Source organism: Anomalospiza imberbis, chromosome 10 (genome assembly GCF_031753505.1).
Source record: "Anomalospiza imberbis isolate Cuckoo-Finch-1a 21T00152 chromosome 10, ASM3175350v1, whole genome shotgun sequence".
Classification (NCBI taxonomy): domain Eukaryota; kingdom Metazoa; phylum Chordata; class Aves; order Passeriformes; family Viduidae; genus Anomalospiza; species Anomalospiza imberbis.
The window spans coordinates 7,089,819-7,105,482 of NC_089690.1; the positions used below are offsets into that span (position 1 = coordinate 7,089,819).

General features: G+C 42.9%; 1 protein-coding gene across 4 annotated transcripts in view; it reads left to right on the plus strand.

Moving 5' to 3' along the window:
* The window catches only part of USP13 (ubiquitin specific peptidase 13), a 50,327-nt gene that overhangs the window by 17,057 nt on the left and 17,606 nt on the right, over positions 1–15,664 (plus strand). For all 4 annotated transcript variants that reach the window (XM_068200365.1, XM_068200363.1, XM_068200362.1 and 1 more), the window contains exons 4-10: positions 5,793–5,914; positions 6,330–6,472; positions 6,668–6,852; positions 11,353–11,447; positions 13,349–13,536; positions 15,015–15,086; positions 15,343–15,436. In XM_068200365.1, coding sequence (XP_068056466.1) covers positions 5,793–5,914; positions 6,330–6,472; positions 6,668–6,852; positions 11,353–11,447; positions 13,349–13,536; positions 15,015–15,086; positions 15,343–15,436 — 899 coding nt within the window. The remainder of the gene's footprint in view (positions 1–5,792; positions 5,915–6,329; positions 6,473–6,667; positions 6,853–11,352; positions 11,448–13,348; positions 13,537–15,014; positions 15,087–15,342; positions 15,437–15,664) is intronic.

The following is a 15,664-nucleotide window of genomic DNA, read 5'->3' on the forward strand; positions in this document are numbered from 1 at the left end:
AAGCATAACAGCATTGTTTATTGAAATGTATGAACTGCCTTTAATCTGGCTGCTTTAGGTGTTGCTAGACAGTGTGGACATGACAGCTTCAGCTCAGGCTGTGCAAGGTTTCAGGGAATTTGGGGTGATATTTAAAGCAGAGTGTCTGTCTTATTCAGTGCCTTTTGTGTGAATAAGAAAAACTCAGTTAATGGGATGTACTGTGATCATCTTATGAGCTTCTGGTCAAAAGGGGTAGCAGAATTAGGGGGAAGATTCTTGTGCTGAAGGGATCAGAGCAGAGTCCAGTAATTACCAGCAGAGTCCCCCTGAACATATTATCCCATGAGTTACCAGCAGAGTCTTTCAGAATGTTCTAATTATGAAGAATTAATGCAATGTAAGTGGTCTGGAAAGGGATTGAAAACTGAAGAAACTGAGTTTGATGGCTGATTTAAAATTACCTAAGAGTTGAATCTAAAAGTGATTTTTAAGGTGTTACTGAGTACCTAAACAATAGATGAAGTAGCTGAAAGATGCAGAGTACAAGAGAGGTGCTTAGACTGTGTGTGCACAGGGATGTGGTCCCAGTTACCTGCTGCTGCTCAGAGAGGTGCTTCTGAGAGAGAGATGGGGTGAATGGTTCTCTGAAATGTCAGCTCACTTGTCAGCAACAGTGGGAGGTTTAAGTGGAACACCAGTAAAGCAACACTTTATATTTTGTTCTCTATCATTTTGCTTTATAAATAGGAAGCAAACCTCTCTTTTGAGTAGTGAAACTGCATCTACACACAGTATTCCCCCCCCATTTCCTTCTCCAAAACCAGCTAGCAAACACCATTCCCCCTCATTCTCAACAAACAAAACCCCTCAGGCAGATATTTGCACTCTGCATTGAGGGAGCAATCACCCCACTTTTGCCTGGTTGTGGAGCCCTCCTCCTGAGCATCTGTGGGTCCATGCCAGAGCCTGGACTCCTGGCTATACAGAGCTGGCAGAGTGACTGTCATAAAACTTGTCCCTAGACAGATGTCCTGTGTCAGATTGGTTACCAGAGCATCATCTGCCCCTGCAGCAAGCTGTGGCAGCTCTGTTTCGAGCAAAGTCAGGGCTAACTCAGACCATCAATTAAAAGTGTTTTGAAGTCCTCAGATGAACAGCTCTGTCAGCAGATCTGTGATTGCTGCTGGGAAGAGTATCTGTGACACACAGCGGGTCTCAGGAGACCTTGGAAAGGAAAACTTCCACTTGGTGAGTCTGGGAGAACTTGTAAACTTGCTGAGCTTTTCCTGGATGGCACCTCCCTGCTGATGGCAGTGGATGGACTCATGGCTTCTGTTTCCAAGTGTAAAGACCACTCCTGAGAGTGCCTGTACTGGATTTGACCACGGCTTCACTTTGTTCTCCCAGGTCTCGTAGGCAGGAGCAGAACCCTGTTTGCACTACCGATGTTTTTGTTTGGAGAGCTTCTGAAGAGGGCTTTTACCATGAGTGGTTAAAGTTTATATTTATGTGAGTAAGCAGAAATAGAGTATCTGTATATGTGAATGAAAAGTTATGATGTAGTTGTGATGTCCTGACAATATTTTTTGAATGTAGCCCAGTAAAATAGTGCAATTTCCCCAGCAGCAGCTGTAGAACTGATTAGCTGCTGCTTTTTAGCTTTGCCATGTCTGCTTAAATTGAGTATAGGATGGTGAGCAGATAGCTTACACGAATAGAGTCTTAATAGTTTGCTGGTTTGGGTAGAACTGAAAATTAGACTAGGTTAACGCAGGCTAATGCTGCTGTCAAAAGAGTTCTGAATTTGAATTTTTGTGGTTTAGTTTTCTTCTGTTTTATAATTCATCGGATGAAGTTAATATTTTGAATGTGCCTGAAAAAAAAATGGAGTAGCTTAGAGTTTGCAAAGTGCTGTTGCTGCAATTCACTATTATTTAGAGGCAGGAAGAAATAATTTGATTTAAAGACCCAGGTCTCCCACGTCAATACGAATTTGTCCATTGCTTGCAGTGAGAGCAGGATCAAGCCCAGATTCCTAAGATGTCCTTCTAGGGTTTCAAAATTAGTTGTAGACTTGCTAGTCAACACCCTCATTCAATTTTCACGTTTGCATTCCCTTTCACACGCACAGACACATCCACATGCGCAGGAAATCCTCTTCAGGGGTCCTGTCTGGAGTCTTTTATGCCCCTATTATTAGTGCAGTCAGTTGGTAACTTGTCTAAATCTGATCTGGCCACATCCACTCCTTCTCTTCCCCTCTGCTGGGTTGGTTTACATTGCAGTAGTGTCTCTCCCAGCTGCTGTTTTCAGTCAGTTCAGCAGCAGCACCTTCTCAGTGATGCCTTGTGAGGTGCAGTACATTTATTTACTCTACTCACCCAAAATAACAGTGCCAGCTGAGCCTCTGCTTTGAGGTGTCTGCTGTTTTGCTTTGCCTGCCCTCCCAACACAACACTTACAACCTGTGGATATTTGGTTTTGGTGGCCAAAGAGCTGAACTGAGGCTCTCAAGAGGCACCAGAACATTGTTACTCCACTGGAAGGGAAACAATGACCATCAAGCTGTCACTCCCTGGAAGGATTACAAACTGGCTGGCTGTCTTGTGGCTCAGTCTCTGAATGAGTAAAGCCCTTTTATTTGCCTTCTGCTCACACTGCATCTTGGAAGAGCATCCTTGATCAAGAAACAACTTTGGATGAAATATTGTGCTTGAAAGTTCATACTTTTCAGTGTCTTTAGTGGTAGAGTAATTTTAAATCAAATATGCTCCTTTTGCCTGTAGATTTCACCCTACTCCTTTTTCCTGTAGTTACTCTTAGCCCTTCCTAAAATTCTGCACTAGAAGACTGCACATGATGCCCAATGGCTTCAGGGTCAAATTCTGCCCAGATTTAGTGTGGGCTCCATTGCCCTCTGAAGTCACAGTCATCTGTTTTTATTCCTTTTGCCCTCATGCTATCTCAGCCTTGCTGGCCCTTGCACAGGCACAGAAAATATAATGCAGGTACAATTTCTTGCCATCTTAACAGCTATGTCCCTCAGCACACACAAGCCAAGATTTAGAAGTATGAGTGGTATCGGGGTGTTTTCAGCTGACCTCATTAAGGGGTGCCTCTGAGTGTTCCTAAAAGGGATTAGTTTGTATGGTCACCTGCTCTGCATGGAGGGATTTCAGTCTGTGACCTTAGAAGTCCATTCCACTCTTATGTACTGGGCCTGGACCCTGAGAAATTGTCTTCAGAATGAAAAGGCAATGCCTATTAATTCCTAGTCACAGGGAGTAGGTGTTGGGTGGAAGTGTACCACTTTTAGGTGGCCACCTTCAAAAGGGGAATTTTAATGATGTTTCCCAGGACTGGTATGAAGCTTTGTGCATCCTTTAAAATAACAGGTGGGTGCTGCCATATTGGTGTGTCAGGCAGAAAGAGTCCCGTGCTGATGGGACCCTGTGTTCTGCTTTTCTGCTGATAGGAATGGCATGAAGCCTGAGCAGGTAAAAAGGAAATTCCTTTCCCTGCCCATTGCACACAGGAGGCTGGTGCTCCTAAGCATGTGAAGTCCTTAGATGACAGCAGATGATTGCTAATAGGATACTCTGTCTTTCATCCCTGGATCACTGGTTCAGATGCAGGTCAGGCCAGCAGCAATGAAGTCTCTGCTGTTTGGCTGCTGTCTGCCTTGGGAGATGAGCTGCAGTGTCTGAATTTTGAACACAGGCAGCCATATCATTGCTGTTTCTATAAGGGGCTTGCAGGTGCTTTAAGTTAATGTCCAGAGCACAAGGCAGTGAAGATCAGTGGGTGCCACACACGTCCCCAGAGCCCAGTGGCCGCTGTGAGCTGGTGCCAGGTTCCCTCTGGTGGCTGAGGCACTCTGTGACCACAGCCCTGCAAGAGCTTTCACTGCCTCCAGACCTGAGCTTTTATCCTCTCTGAGGAACCTCTCTCCTGTTTAGGAGGTGGTCAGTAATTTTGGCTTTGTTGTGCTGGCCATCAGATTTCTGGCATTAAGTGAAAATCCCCTGAGATGCATTGCCGTATGCACCATCAGCTTGGAGAGCCTCAGTTTCCTTGTTCCACAGAGCAGAAGAGCTGTTAAAAACTGCAGCTGTGGAGATTCCCTCCTGTATGAAACACAGGACTGTAATACAAACTGAGAAAGAAGCCTGAAGTAAAGCGAGGGGTCATTATGAAATGGTGTGATTTGGGGAATTGGTAATGAATTCATACGGTCTCTAGAAATGTCACGCTTTCAGTGTGAGAAAATGTTCTTACTTTTGTTGTCTATGTTGAGCTGATGAGAAAGGGCTTTTTTTGGTTGCTGGTGAGAGAGAGTTCATGTTTCTGGAAATCACTGACAGTGGGTCTTGTCACCTCAGGGCTGGCTGGTGCAGCAGGTGAGCCAAGAGTTGATGTTACTCTCAAGAGCTGTTCTTTACAGGTCAAGTTAAAATATATTTTGATACTTGTTTTATCATTTGGGTTGCTCAGTCTGTTACTGCTCTCTGGGTAAATAGAGAGCTGAGTTTTCTGAATCTGGCTTCTGTCATCCTCACCTCTGTCCCAAACATACATTTGAGATTTCAGGCATTCCCAGGGTGCAGTGGTTGCTGCCAATGCTCGTTTAGGATCGAGTGACTCATTAAGCATCTGCTTGTACTAGGGGGGGAATTAAGAGCCAGCTTTGGCTACTGCTCACACATCTCTTTTTTTGGTTGAACCTTATTCTGTCAGTGACTGGTACATCCGAATACAGTGGATCCCACATGTCCAGATGGGAGAAGGATCCAGAAAATCCCATTGTTGCCTGGGCAATTCTTGTGGTTGAATCTTGCAAAATTTCTGACATGTGCATGTTTGGTTTTCACTTTTTCGTTTGTCCTAGGAAGAACAGAACAAGGTTTTGCTCAGTCTTGTCACTATGTGATAATTAATTAATAATTATATTTTTTCATGGAGCTAGAGACACAAACATTAGCCATTTAATTCCCAGTTTACACTTCTGCTTCTCTCTGGGTCCACATATTTCTGGGCAAACATTTTAGCTGATGTTGCTTGGTCAAGACTCATATTTAAGAAAAGAAGTCATTCTTACACTGGAAGAAAAATGTACACAAACGCTGTGGAAGGCTTGATCTTCAAAGGAAAGCTTTACTAGCTAATGAGTGCTTTTAAAATAAATAGTTACCCTGATTAAAGAGTGGAGATAGCAAAAGAGGGATATTGTTGGTGTTACTGTACTTGCTGTAGCTATTTAAGACTATGGATGAGACACAGGAATACTTCCAGCCATGGACATCTTTATGGGAGGAAAGGCCACAGGTCCAAGATGGATGGGAGCCACAGCACGTTTCAGTCAGGTCTGTGATCTAGAAAATATGGGGTGCTCTTTTTATTTGTCCTCTGCAATTTGGGCATGTGCAGTACGACCTGGTGTCCATGCTTTATAGCATTTCAGGATTCTGGGTAAAAGGCACAGCAATATGGCATCCTGATTTTGTCGAAAAGGAGCAGAATTTTTTTTGCTACTTTGCAGAATGCAATGTCTGCAGCAGTGCGCTGCTTGCAGAGAGGCCAAACCAACTGTACCCCTGACTGGGGGTGGCATTAAGTGGAGATTTTGGTCCTCAGAACATTCTCTTGAAGGATGGTGAGATTTCAGTTTGGATCAGGGTTTCACAAACATTTCTAGCTAGAGAAACCACTGGCTGCTGTTGGGCAAGCAATGTTTATAGTGGTACCCCTGTCACAGTTTTGGAACCTTGATCATGGGACAATCTCCTAACATTGCCCATCTTGTTTTCCAGATCTAGAGATAAGCAGTGATCTCAACAGTGATGACTTTGAATATGAGGATGAAGCAAAACTTGTTATCTTTCCTGATCACTATGAAATCTCATTACCCAACATAGAAGAGCTACCAGCACTGGTCAGTGAGTGTGTGGAAGTGGTTGTAGGAATTGTCTCCTGGTTTTGTCAAGATGGTGCTTTGTTTTCTTATGTGTAGTGCTTGTTTGGACTTAAAGATTATTCTTTGCCAGCTATAATAGAGTCTCAGTCATTTTTAAAAGTGATCTTTGCCTTTGTTTCTTGGATTTCCTTCTATCTCCTGTATTTCTTCCCTTATTATGGTGCTAGCTTGTCCTAGGAAAGCTCACATAGCACACGCGCTTACTCTCCTGCTAAAATAATGACGACAGTTTAAAAGATTAGATGCATATTTGAGTGTATAAATAGTCCTACTGATAAGCAGTTCTGTATGTGGTTAGCAATAGGCTGAATGCCAGGTTCTGTCCAGTCACTGAGTCGTGTCAGGCTTTGACTGACATCCATTTGTCTTCCAGGTGACGATAGCTTGTGATGCACTGCTCAGTGCAAAATCACCCTACAGGAAGCAGGAACCTGACTCCTGGGAAGAAGAGCTGCAGGCATCTAAACATGCTAAAACACTTGTACAGTTGGACAATGGTGTTAGAATTCCCCCCAGGTGAGGGTAACAAGGTTTGTTCATCGTAGGCTCTCTAATTCAGTCCAGGGTAACTGAACTAAAGGCAGGAACTCAGCCCACGGTTCCCTTGCGTGGCTCTGGGCGTGTGGGTTGGTTTGACCTGCCATAATGGGAGACACAGAGCTGCCTCCTGCCTTACATATTGCTGCTGTTTCTCCCTGTTGTGTCTGGCAGTGGTTGGAAGTGCTCCAGGTGTGACCTGCGGGAGAACCTGTGGCTGAACCTGACGGACGGCTCCGTGCTCTGCGGGAAGTGGTTCTTCGACGGCAGCGGGGGCAACGGGCACGCCATGGAGCACTACAGGGAGACAGGCTATCCCCTGGCAGTGAAGCTGGGAACCATCACTCCTGATGGAGCAGGTCAGTTCTGAGATGAGGTTCCTTCTGTGCAGGAGGCTGACAGTGTGTATCTATTACCAGCTGGGTTTGTGTTTCTAGTGCCAGTGTTTGGGAGTGTCAAAGGAAACTCTGTGAGTCTGGGATGTTGATCAGGGTTGAGGGGAGTGACACACACTCCATTCTGAGAAAGCCCATACCTGTTTTATCTGCTCATTTTATATTTGCTATAAATATTTTTGGCGTGTTTGCATAATACCAGGCTTATAACATAAGAGTTATTAGTGTGAAACAACAGACACTGGAGAAACAATATTTTTTAGTTCTGCTACATTTCCTAGGACAAATGGTTCAATTTTTTGTAACAAAGAAACAACAACAGGGTAATGAGCTTTTTAAATTTAGAAGTCTGTTTGTAACAGACTTCTCAATGTATGGGTTTTTTAATCATAATTGAAACTCCTTTTTCCTTGTGGAACGAAATGTTGCTGAAACAGTCTAATGAACACTCATCTTCATGGGGCTGCTGTGATGCTCGTTTGTAAAATGTGTGATGATCTTGAGAGGGGAAAAAAGCTGTAGCTGTATCCTTGTTTGCATATTCTCCAAGTGGGATGTTCTGCAGTGTTGCTGCAGAGGGGATTGTGGTGTGTGAGGATTAGATGGAATAAAAACATGAGGAGCTGAAAAAGTCATAAGCAAAGAGATCTTTTGTTGCAGCTGCATGGAGAAGTAAAAATGGAAGAACACATAGCATGATTATGTTTTGGCTTTAGTGCTTATGACTACAGAGATGAAAAATTGCTGTTTAGAGCAGCCCCTTTTTTAACAAGCATCACTTGAGAGCTTTTCTGAGTCTTATGCAGTGTTAGGAAAGGCAACTGTAGTCAGATTCAACCAGCTGTGCCAAGAAACACTAAGCAAAAACCACTTTTTTCTCTCCCAGATGGAATGTTATTTCCTTGCATAAGCCTGGCCAGGGATAATTTCTATCCAAATATCTCAGTTATTGTAGGTGTTTAGGATTTGCCCAGCTGTAGCTTTCAACTGCATCTACAGAACAAACAGGATATTCTGTAGTAGGTTTTTTTCAGAATTTTTTTTCTTTTCTTTCCCATCTTTAGCAGCAATACTTGTTTCCTTATGGCTTATGTTCTTGTGCCTCCCACTGATCAGCTGCTTCCTCTCTTATGTGGCCTTTGGGATAACAAAGGACAGGCTGTCATCCTTTCCTCTGAACGAGAGGCACCAGCTGTTCTCCACAGACCTTTGTTCTTCTGGATGATGTTTACTTGGTTTCCCTATAGAAAAGTCTTCCCTCCCCCAACCTTCCTTGTTCCTTTTCAGTAATTATTCTGACTCTGATCTATATTTCTGTAGTACTCATAACCCCTCAGTGGGGCTGGGTGATAGATGAGCTTCAGGAAAGAGGCTCTGTGGCTGATGGTGACACAAAATCTGTCTGTTTTCTGCTTCCATGGGTTAAAGGTGAAGAGGTGATGCTACAGGAGTAATAATCACTGGTCCCTGCCCTGACATAATTTATTCTTTTTCCACAGCAGTAGGAAGGAGAAGGAGGTGGTGCCAGTATTCCACCGACACTCAGCCCATGTGTGCACAGAGGAGAGCTCTTTGTCTTGTCCTGAGAAATCTGTGCTGTGCACACTGTGAAAGGTTCCTGAGGTGTTAGCCCCATTTTGTAGCATTCTGTCAGCAGACACACCTGGGATCAGGGCAGAGATTGAACCAAGCTTCTCTTCCACTCTTGTACCTTGGACAGGACGCAGCAGGGAGTCAGAAGAGTTGTTTGCCTCAGCAGGCTGAGCCCTGGGCAGACTCTGCTGCCTGCTGCCTCTCTTGCCAGTGCTGCTGAATTTTATTTCCAGTCACTGTGAGGTTGCTGTGAGGAACAGTTTGGGGCATGGAATTGGGCACTGGCAGTGGTAAACCCCTTGGAGTTGCTTTGTGGGTGCTGATCTTAGCAGTTGTCAGATACTTTTGGGGGGATCCTAAGCCACTTCTTTCTTCAGGAACAGTGTTACCATTGCCTGTTACCATCTAAGGACAGATGTCTGCACAGTCAGAACAGGTGTAAATCTTGAGCTGTGGAAGAGAATGAAGTCAAGTAGCATTGACATTTTTATTTTCTTAAAATAATATTAATTATAAAGACTACTATCAAGAAAATACTATTATCAGGAAGAAGTTTTCCACCCAGGGGATGGTTGGGTACTGGAAAAATCTCCCCAGGGAACTGGTTACAGCACCAAGCCTGAGTTCAAGATGTATTTGGGCAATGGTGGGATGTATCTCAGGCCCGTGGTGGAATTCTTTGTGCATCCTGCATAGGGCCAGGAGTTGGACTGGATGACACTGATGGGTCCCTTCCAACTCAGCATCTTCTATGATTTTTTTCTCTGTTTAATAATATTCTGTGTTGCCTGTCTCAGATTTATCTTGGTGGGTTTTTTCCCCCCTTCCACTCCTCCCTTTTCCCCCTTTCTCACTCTAATGACACCAGGTTCTTGCGTGTCACATTTGCTGACTTGTCTACATTCCTCATCTACCACAGTCTGTATGGCAGCATTGCACACCTGTGTTTGGCAGCTCTTATAGTCTGTCTTTGATTTTTTGAAACAAGTGAATTCTGTCTTTTTCCTATGAATTTAAGCTACACAGCAGAAAGCACTGAAGGCATGAGCTGGGCTTGAGCACAATATTAGTCTCGTGCTCTACTTCTGCAGCTCTGGGCCAGTAGTCCCAGATGATTTGCTCTCTGCAGTTGCCAGAGCAGAGGGAAAACAATATCAAAAGCTTCCACACTGAAAGCAGTCACCCAAGCTCAGTTGCTGTGTAATCTCACTCCATCGGGGGTTTGAACTTTTTGGGATCATCTGGCTGTGCTGTGACCTCACCAGAATGCTATGGGAACGTTGTGATGCCGTGTGTGTGGATGGACAGTCATGTCTTCTGGGTGCATTTGCTACCACACAGTGGAATTCCAGCAGATGGGCAGCTACTGCCACACACATGCCACAAAGGTCATGGGCACCAGTGTTAGCGGGGCATCTGCTGGCTGATCCGCAGCTGGCAGCACAGCTCAAAGCCAGCTCCCTGCTCGGAGAGGTTTTCCATAGGGCTGGTCAATGTTAAAAATTACAGCTCTTGGCTAACCTTCAATCTGTCATTTCAGTGTGGGTTTGGTACTAGCAGACATCAAGGAGAATGCCTTTTTTTAAAGGGGTTGGGCTGAGTCAGAGCCAGGGTCTATGGCTGCCAGGAGAGGCTGGGGTGAGGAGCTTCCAGAAGTGATATTTGTGCTGTGAACAGCCTTTATCTGTGCCCCTGCTATCTCCTCCAGGGTTTGTTCTCTTCCTTTCTCCTGGCTAAGCTTTCTCTGTCAGCCTAGGTCTGGTCTTATGGAGCAAGGTCACTGAGAAACTGCTGGGCATGAAGGGGACTTGCCTGAGGGAAATTCAGGGAGGCTGGCACAGGGGTTCTGGATTTTGGTGTGAGGAGACACCAAAGCAGTCATTGACTACAGAGGTAGAGACCTGATGAGAGAAAAGATGGAAAGCCTGTTCAAGTCTTACAAGTGCACATCTTACGACTTCTAGCCTTGCATGATGCCTACAGCTTTACTGTTATTTGTTCATGTAGGTGAAACCTGCTCCGAACTCAGTGTCATTGTAGGACTTGATAGGTAAACTCTAAAAAAGGATGTTTTTACTCTCAATATTTTTGTCCTTCTTTTGGATTTATTAAACTTGGTTCCATATTGAAAATATCATCATTAGACATACTCCTTCCCTTCACAATCTGAACTTTGCCCTGCCAGAATGTTTATGAGCTTTTACTTAAGGCTATAAAGGTCTGTCATAGAGAACTGAAATCCAAATCTCCCGTACAATAAAGCAAGGCACCTCGCTTAGCCTTTCTCCCTAACCACAAGGTTAGATTAATCTTGGAAGTCCAACCCAGTGGTGTGTAATCCAAAAATTCCCTCTTTATTCTAATTAAGAATTTCTCTGTTCTTCCTGCATCTCTGTGTGAAAAGGGCAAAAGTGAATTTCTTAAACTGTACTAAAAATTAAAATACTGTTGTCAGTAGTGAGTTGGTGTGATATACTCACAGCTTTAATGGGTCTGTCTGTATCAGAATTCATCATCTCTTGTTGTCATGTTCAAAATGTGGGCTGGCTTTGCACGCCCTGTTCCTTGCTTTCCCTACAAATTGTTTATTTTGGGGAGAGGAAATACTATGATCCCTATAAATGTTTTTAGGTTTTAATACTGTGGAGGCATATAATTTCTTTTGAGGAAAGTGCTTGAGGTGATTGTGTTAAGATGTTTATTGAGCTATGTGTTTGTCTGTGCACTTCTCTGCTGGCCAGAACCAAACTTGGAGAATATGAACAAGGCATTTTGTATGGGCAGCCCTGTGCTGAGAGTGCAGTGTTGGTAAACAAGGAGAAGGGATAACATTTGATACTGGGGCTCACTGGTTTCTCTCTGCTTTTGCAGATGTCTATTCCTTTGATGAAGAGGAGCCGGTTTTAGATCCACACATAGCAAAACATTTGGCACACTTTGGAATTGATATGCTGCAGATGCAAGTGGTAGGAAATCCATCTTTTATTTAGCTTGTTGTTCACTTCTTTGTTCACTTGGGGGTGGGAGAGAAACAGGAGAAGAATGACACCTGTAGTGTATTTGTGATTCCTTCAGACTGTTATGACAGTATTCAGTTTTGTAAAGTTCAGCCAGCTAATTTCAGGGTTGTTGTCTGAATTCTGAGTAAATCATTGCTCTCAAATCCAGAAATTCCCTTCTGAAAGAGTTACCTTGTGGTCTTTAGTTTATATTTTTCACTTTTCTTGTGTGAGGTAACATTTGTCTTCAAGATGAAAAACCTTATTCAATTAGAGAAGAATGTCTGGAAAATCTAATTCCACTGAGTGAAGGAAAGCCTATTGCAGGTGGGAACAGATACAATTCATAAGCAAAAAGAAGCTAAGCAATAGATAAGTTAAAAAGTGGCTGAAAGTTACTTATGTAAATTTCAGTTTAGATTTTGTCAATAAATACATTAGAAAATGAGAAAAATACATTCTCTCAAGTCTAGAAAACAGCATGGTCAAAGGTGTGACATGTTTTGAAGGGACTGGGGAAAAAAAGGATTCTCTGTGTGTGTCTATGTTAGTAAAGAAGTGCTTTTAATAACCTGTGTTTCAGTGGATGTTGATTCCAGTTCTCTTTAAATGGTGTAGGATATCAGAATAGGATATGCTTATAAAGGCAGGAGTGGTTTTTTGGTTGTGTTGGTTTTTTGTTTGGTTTGGTTTGGTTTGTTGTTTTTTGGTTTTATTTTTTTAACCCAAAATTACCTGGAGAACATGAAAATGTTAAAAAGGGACAAACCTGCTACTGGTTAAGTGTATTTCATTGTCCAAGTGGTGGGAATAATTGAAATGATAGAGAAGAATTAAACTGTGTTTTCAAAAGTCTTCATGATACTAATAATATTTTTGGTATACTAATGTCCTTGCCAGGATCATGAATAAAAAGTTTCTTTTATCCAAATCATTCTGGAAAGCCTGTTTTACTCAGGAGCCTTGAAAACCTAGTCTTAGCTGTTGCAAAGGTTTCACCTCTGGTCTTTGGTCTGTACAGTTCTTTGAGAAGTGACAGAGCAGTGCCAGCAGTAAATGACACTATGGTGACCTACACCTACAGGCTGAAGGCTGAGTGTAAAGGAGAGAAACTTCAGTGTCACAAATTATTGGCTTTGACCATTTGAAAAGAAGGGAAGCGTTCTTGGATCTGCAGCTTTTCATGTGGTTTATTTGTTACGAGCAGCTTCTACAGCAGCAGCTATTCCTGACCATTACAAATGGAATAGGAAACCTGAAAAAATGCAGTGTTTGGTGCTGAGGCTTGAGGTCACGGGCCTGAGGGAAGAGAAGCCCCCAGCTGGGACTGAGGTCACGACTGGGAGCACTCAGTGCCAGTGACTGTGCTAGACAGCTGAGGGTGTATTGGAGGAACAAACTGCTGGCTTTCTGACCCTCGTCTTCCCCTACATGCAGGATTTACCTCCCCTTGCGTCGCACTACGACACGAAATAACTCACGCGTTTACTCAAGATGTAAAAGAGCAAAAGGAAGATAACTTTTTTTCTGACCTCGCAATATATAGAATTCTAAAAGTGACAGTGGGTTGGAAGACGAAATTACTACCTCTCCAACCACACCAATCAAACTAGCAGTCTATCAAGTCTCTCCTCTTACAAAGAAAAATACAAAACAATCAATATTTACACAAACATGCGTGAGAAACTCCAATAAAAGTAAACATCAGAAAGTATAAAAAACTTAAAAAAAACCAGAACAACACCCGTTTCCATTGCTTTGGCTCTTCGTTTCTTAGAGTATAGCTCACAAAGCTGGTGGTGCTGGTGGCAGCAGCATAATTATGGCAGAAGTTAAAGAGACTAAGATGAAAATCTTGTTGCTTTCAGACAGAGAATGGGCTAAGAGATAATGACATAAAGCCAAGAGTCTCGGAATGGGAAGTGATTCAGGAAGCTGGTGTGAAACTGAAGCCTATGTATGGCCCAGGATACACTGGCATGAAGAACCTGGGAAATAGCTGCTACCTCAATGCTGTCATGCAAGCCATTTTCAGCATCCCGGAGTTCCAGCGAGCGTAAGTAGCTCCAAACTGCTTTTTGTCACTAGCTGCTGCATTGCATTCGTCAGTTCATTGTTTTTCTAAGAAAAATGGTGATTTCATTTTTGTCTCGCCTGCAGGCAGGTCTCTTTCAGTCAGTTCAGTGGCTGCTTGAAGGATTTAGTGATTGTTTTGGTCTGTTCTGGAAAAGGCTGGAACACAAAACCCAATCTGCCTTCAAAATAAAAACTTACTGTCTCAGCTTCAGTGGTAGGAAATCATTTGCCATCTTGGAATTTTGATGTCTCAGTCTCTGCTTTTTACATAGAGATGCAGATATCTCTGCTTACCTGGGTATCATCAGTATCACATTAGGGGGTTTGTACTGGCCCGTGCCAGGAGTCATTCTGTGTGATTTGTCCCAAAAACTGGTAGAAACATGTTGGTATTGATCCATGCTAGTGAAAAACACTGCACCTGTTGCATGCAGGTCTGGCTAAGGGGAGGAACTATCAGAGGCACATTTTAATTAAAATTAAAAAAAAATAATGACAAGAAGAGTGTAAATGTATTCTTCCACTGAATAATTAAAAGAATAAAAGGACAAAATCACAACAGAAAAATATGAAATACTCCTGACTGATCAAAGCTGAACACATCACTCCAAGAAGAGAAGCCTTTTTATAAAGGACAGTGCATGATTTGAAATAAAATTCAGAGTACCCTTTCCTTCCAAAGCAGCAGTGTATGTGCTGGAAATGAAGCTTTTAGATTTGGGAAAGCCTCCCAGGTTTTCATGCTAGAAATTACATTCTGGAGAAGATGGAGAAAACTTGTGTTTATTTTCTTTGTTAGCCATATGGAGTACAGTCTATAGATTCATTAAGTGCCAGCTCTTCTACCTCCACTGTTGAAAAATACCAAAATGGACTTTATTAAGGAAGATTATTTTCCACAGCATGGTCCTAGGAGTTACCTGGAGGACTTAGTGTCATAAAAATAGTGGAGATCTTTGATGAGAGAGGGACCAGCACCATGGCCATACCCACCCAGCTTGTTTTGTCCTGTGCTCAGGGGCAGCCAATGCTCAGAGAGTGCTGCTGAATGCTTCACTTTCCAACAGGCTGGCTAGAACAGTTTCCCTCAGTGTATTCAGAATTGCTTTTCTTGTGAAACCCAATTGAAATGTTCTCTTTACATATTTTTGTCATGATACAAACCTGAATTTACTTGGTTACTTTGGTTGGGAGTAAAAAGTACACTGGTTCTCAACTCAGCTCTGTGGTTTTGACCAAACACCATCCTTCAGCTTTTGCAAGATTAAGGAACAGAATGTAAATTCCAGATGAACAACACAGCCATATTCTTTATAGCTAGGAGCTTCCAAGTAAAACCTCAATGTCCATTTCTTTATTTCTTTACTATTATTTTTGTATGACAGATGCACTCACTGGGGAAAGATTGAATCACTAAGCTGCAATATTTGAATGTTTCTGCTTTGTTCTTGTTGCCAGGTATGTGGGAAACCTTCCACGAATATTTGACTACTCCCCTCTTGATCCAACACAAGATTTCAATACTCAGATGTAAGTGACATTTCTCAGTTATTTACTTGTTCAGGTTAAATAGAATCTAAATTATTTAATGGCAGAGCAAAAGAACACCTTTTCATGAGCTCAGAAGTGAGATATGGTGCAGGAAGATTGAGATTTGACCACTTAGTTGCAGGTAATGATGGTTCATCAAGGAGTCAAAAGCAGTAAACTTCATTTTTTTTCTTTGAAGTAAGTCTTCTGTTTTTCTCACATGTTTTTTTCCACCCCTCCACTTTCTTCCTTACAGGGCTAAACTGGGACACGGCCTCCTTTCAGGCCAATACTCTAAGCCACCCATGAAATCTGAGCTCATTGAGCAGGTGATGAAAGAAGAACACAAGGTATTTGCCTGAGTTTGTACAGCCACTGGTAACTAGGTAAAAGTGATATCCTGAGAAAGGGGAACAGGTGCTGGGCATTGAGGAACACGTGGGGGTCCAGCATGGATGGGATGCTTAGCAAGGTGGAATGTGAAGATTTCTAAGTCAGGGATAAATTAGTCAGGCACTATTTGTGCAGTGCATCAAGGCAAGCACTGGTTCTGCTGATAAACTGCTCTGCTGCTCCAG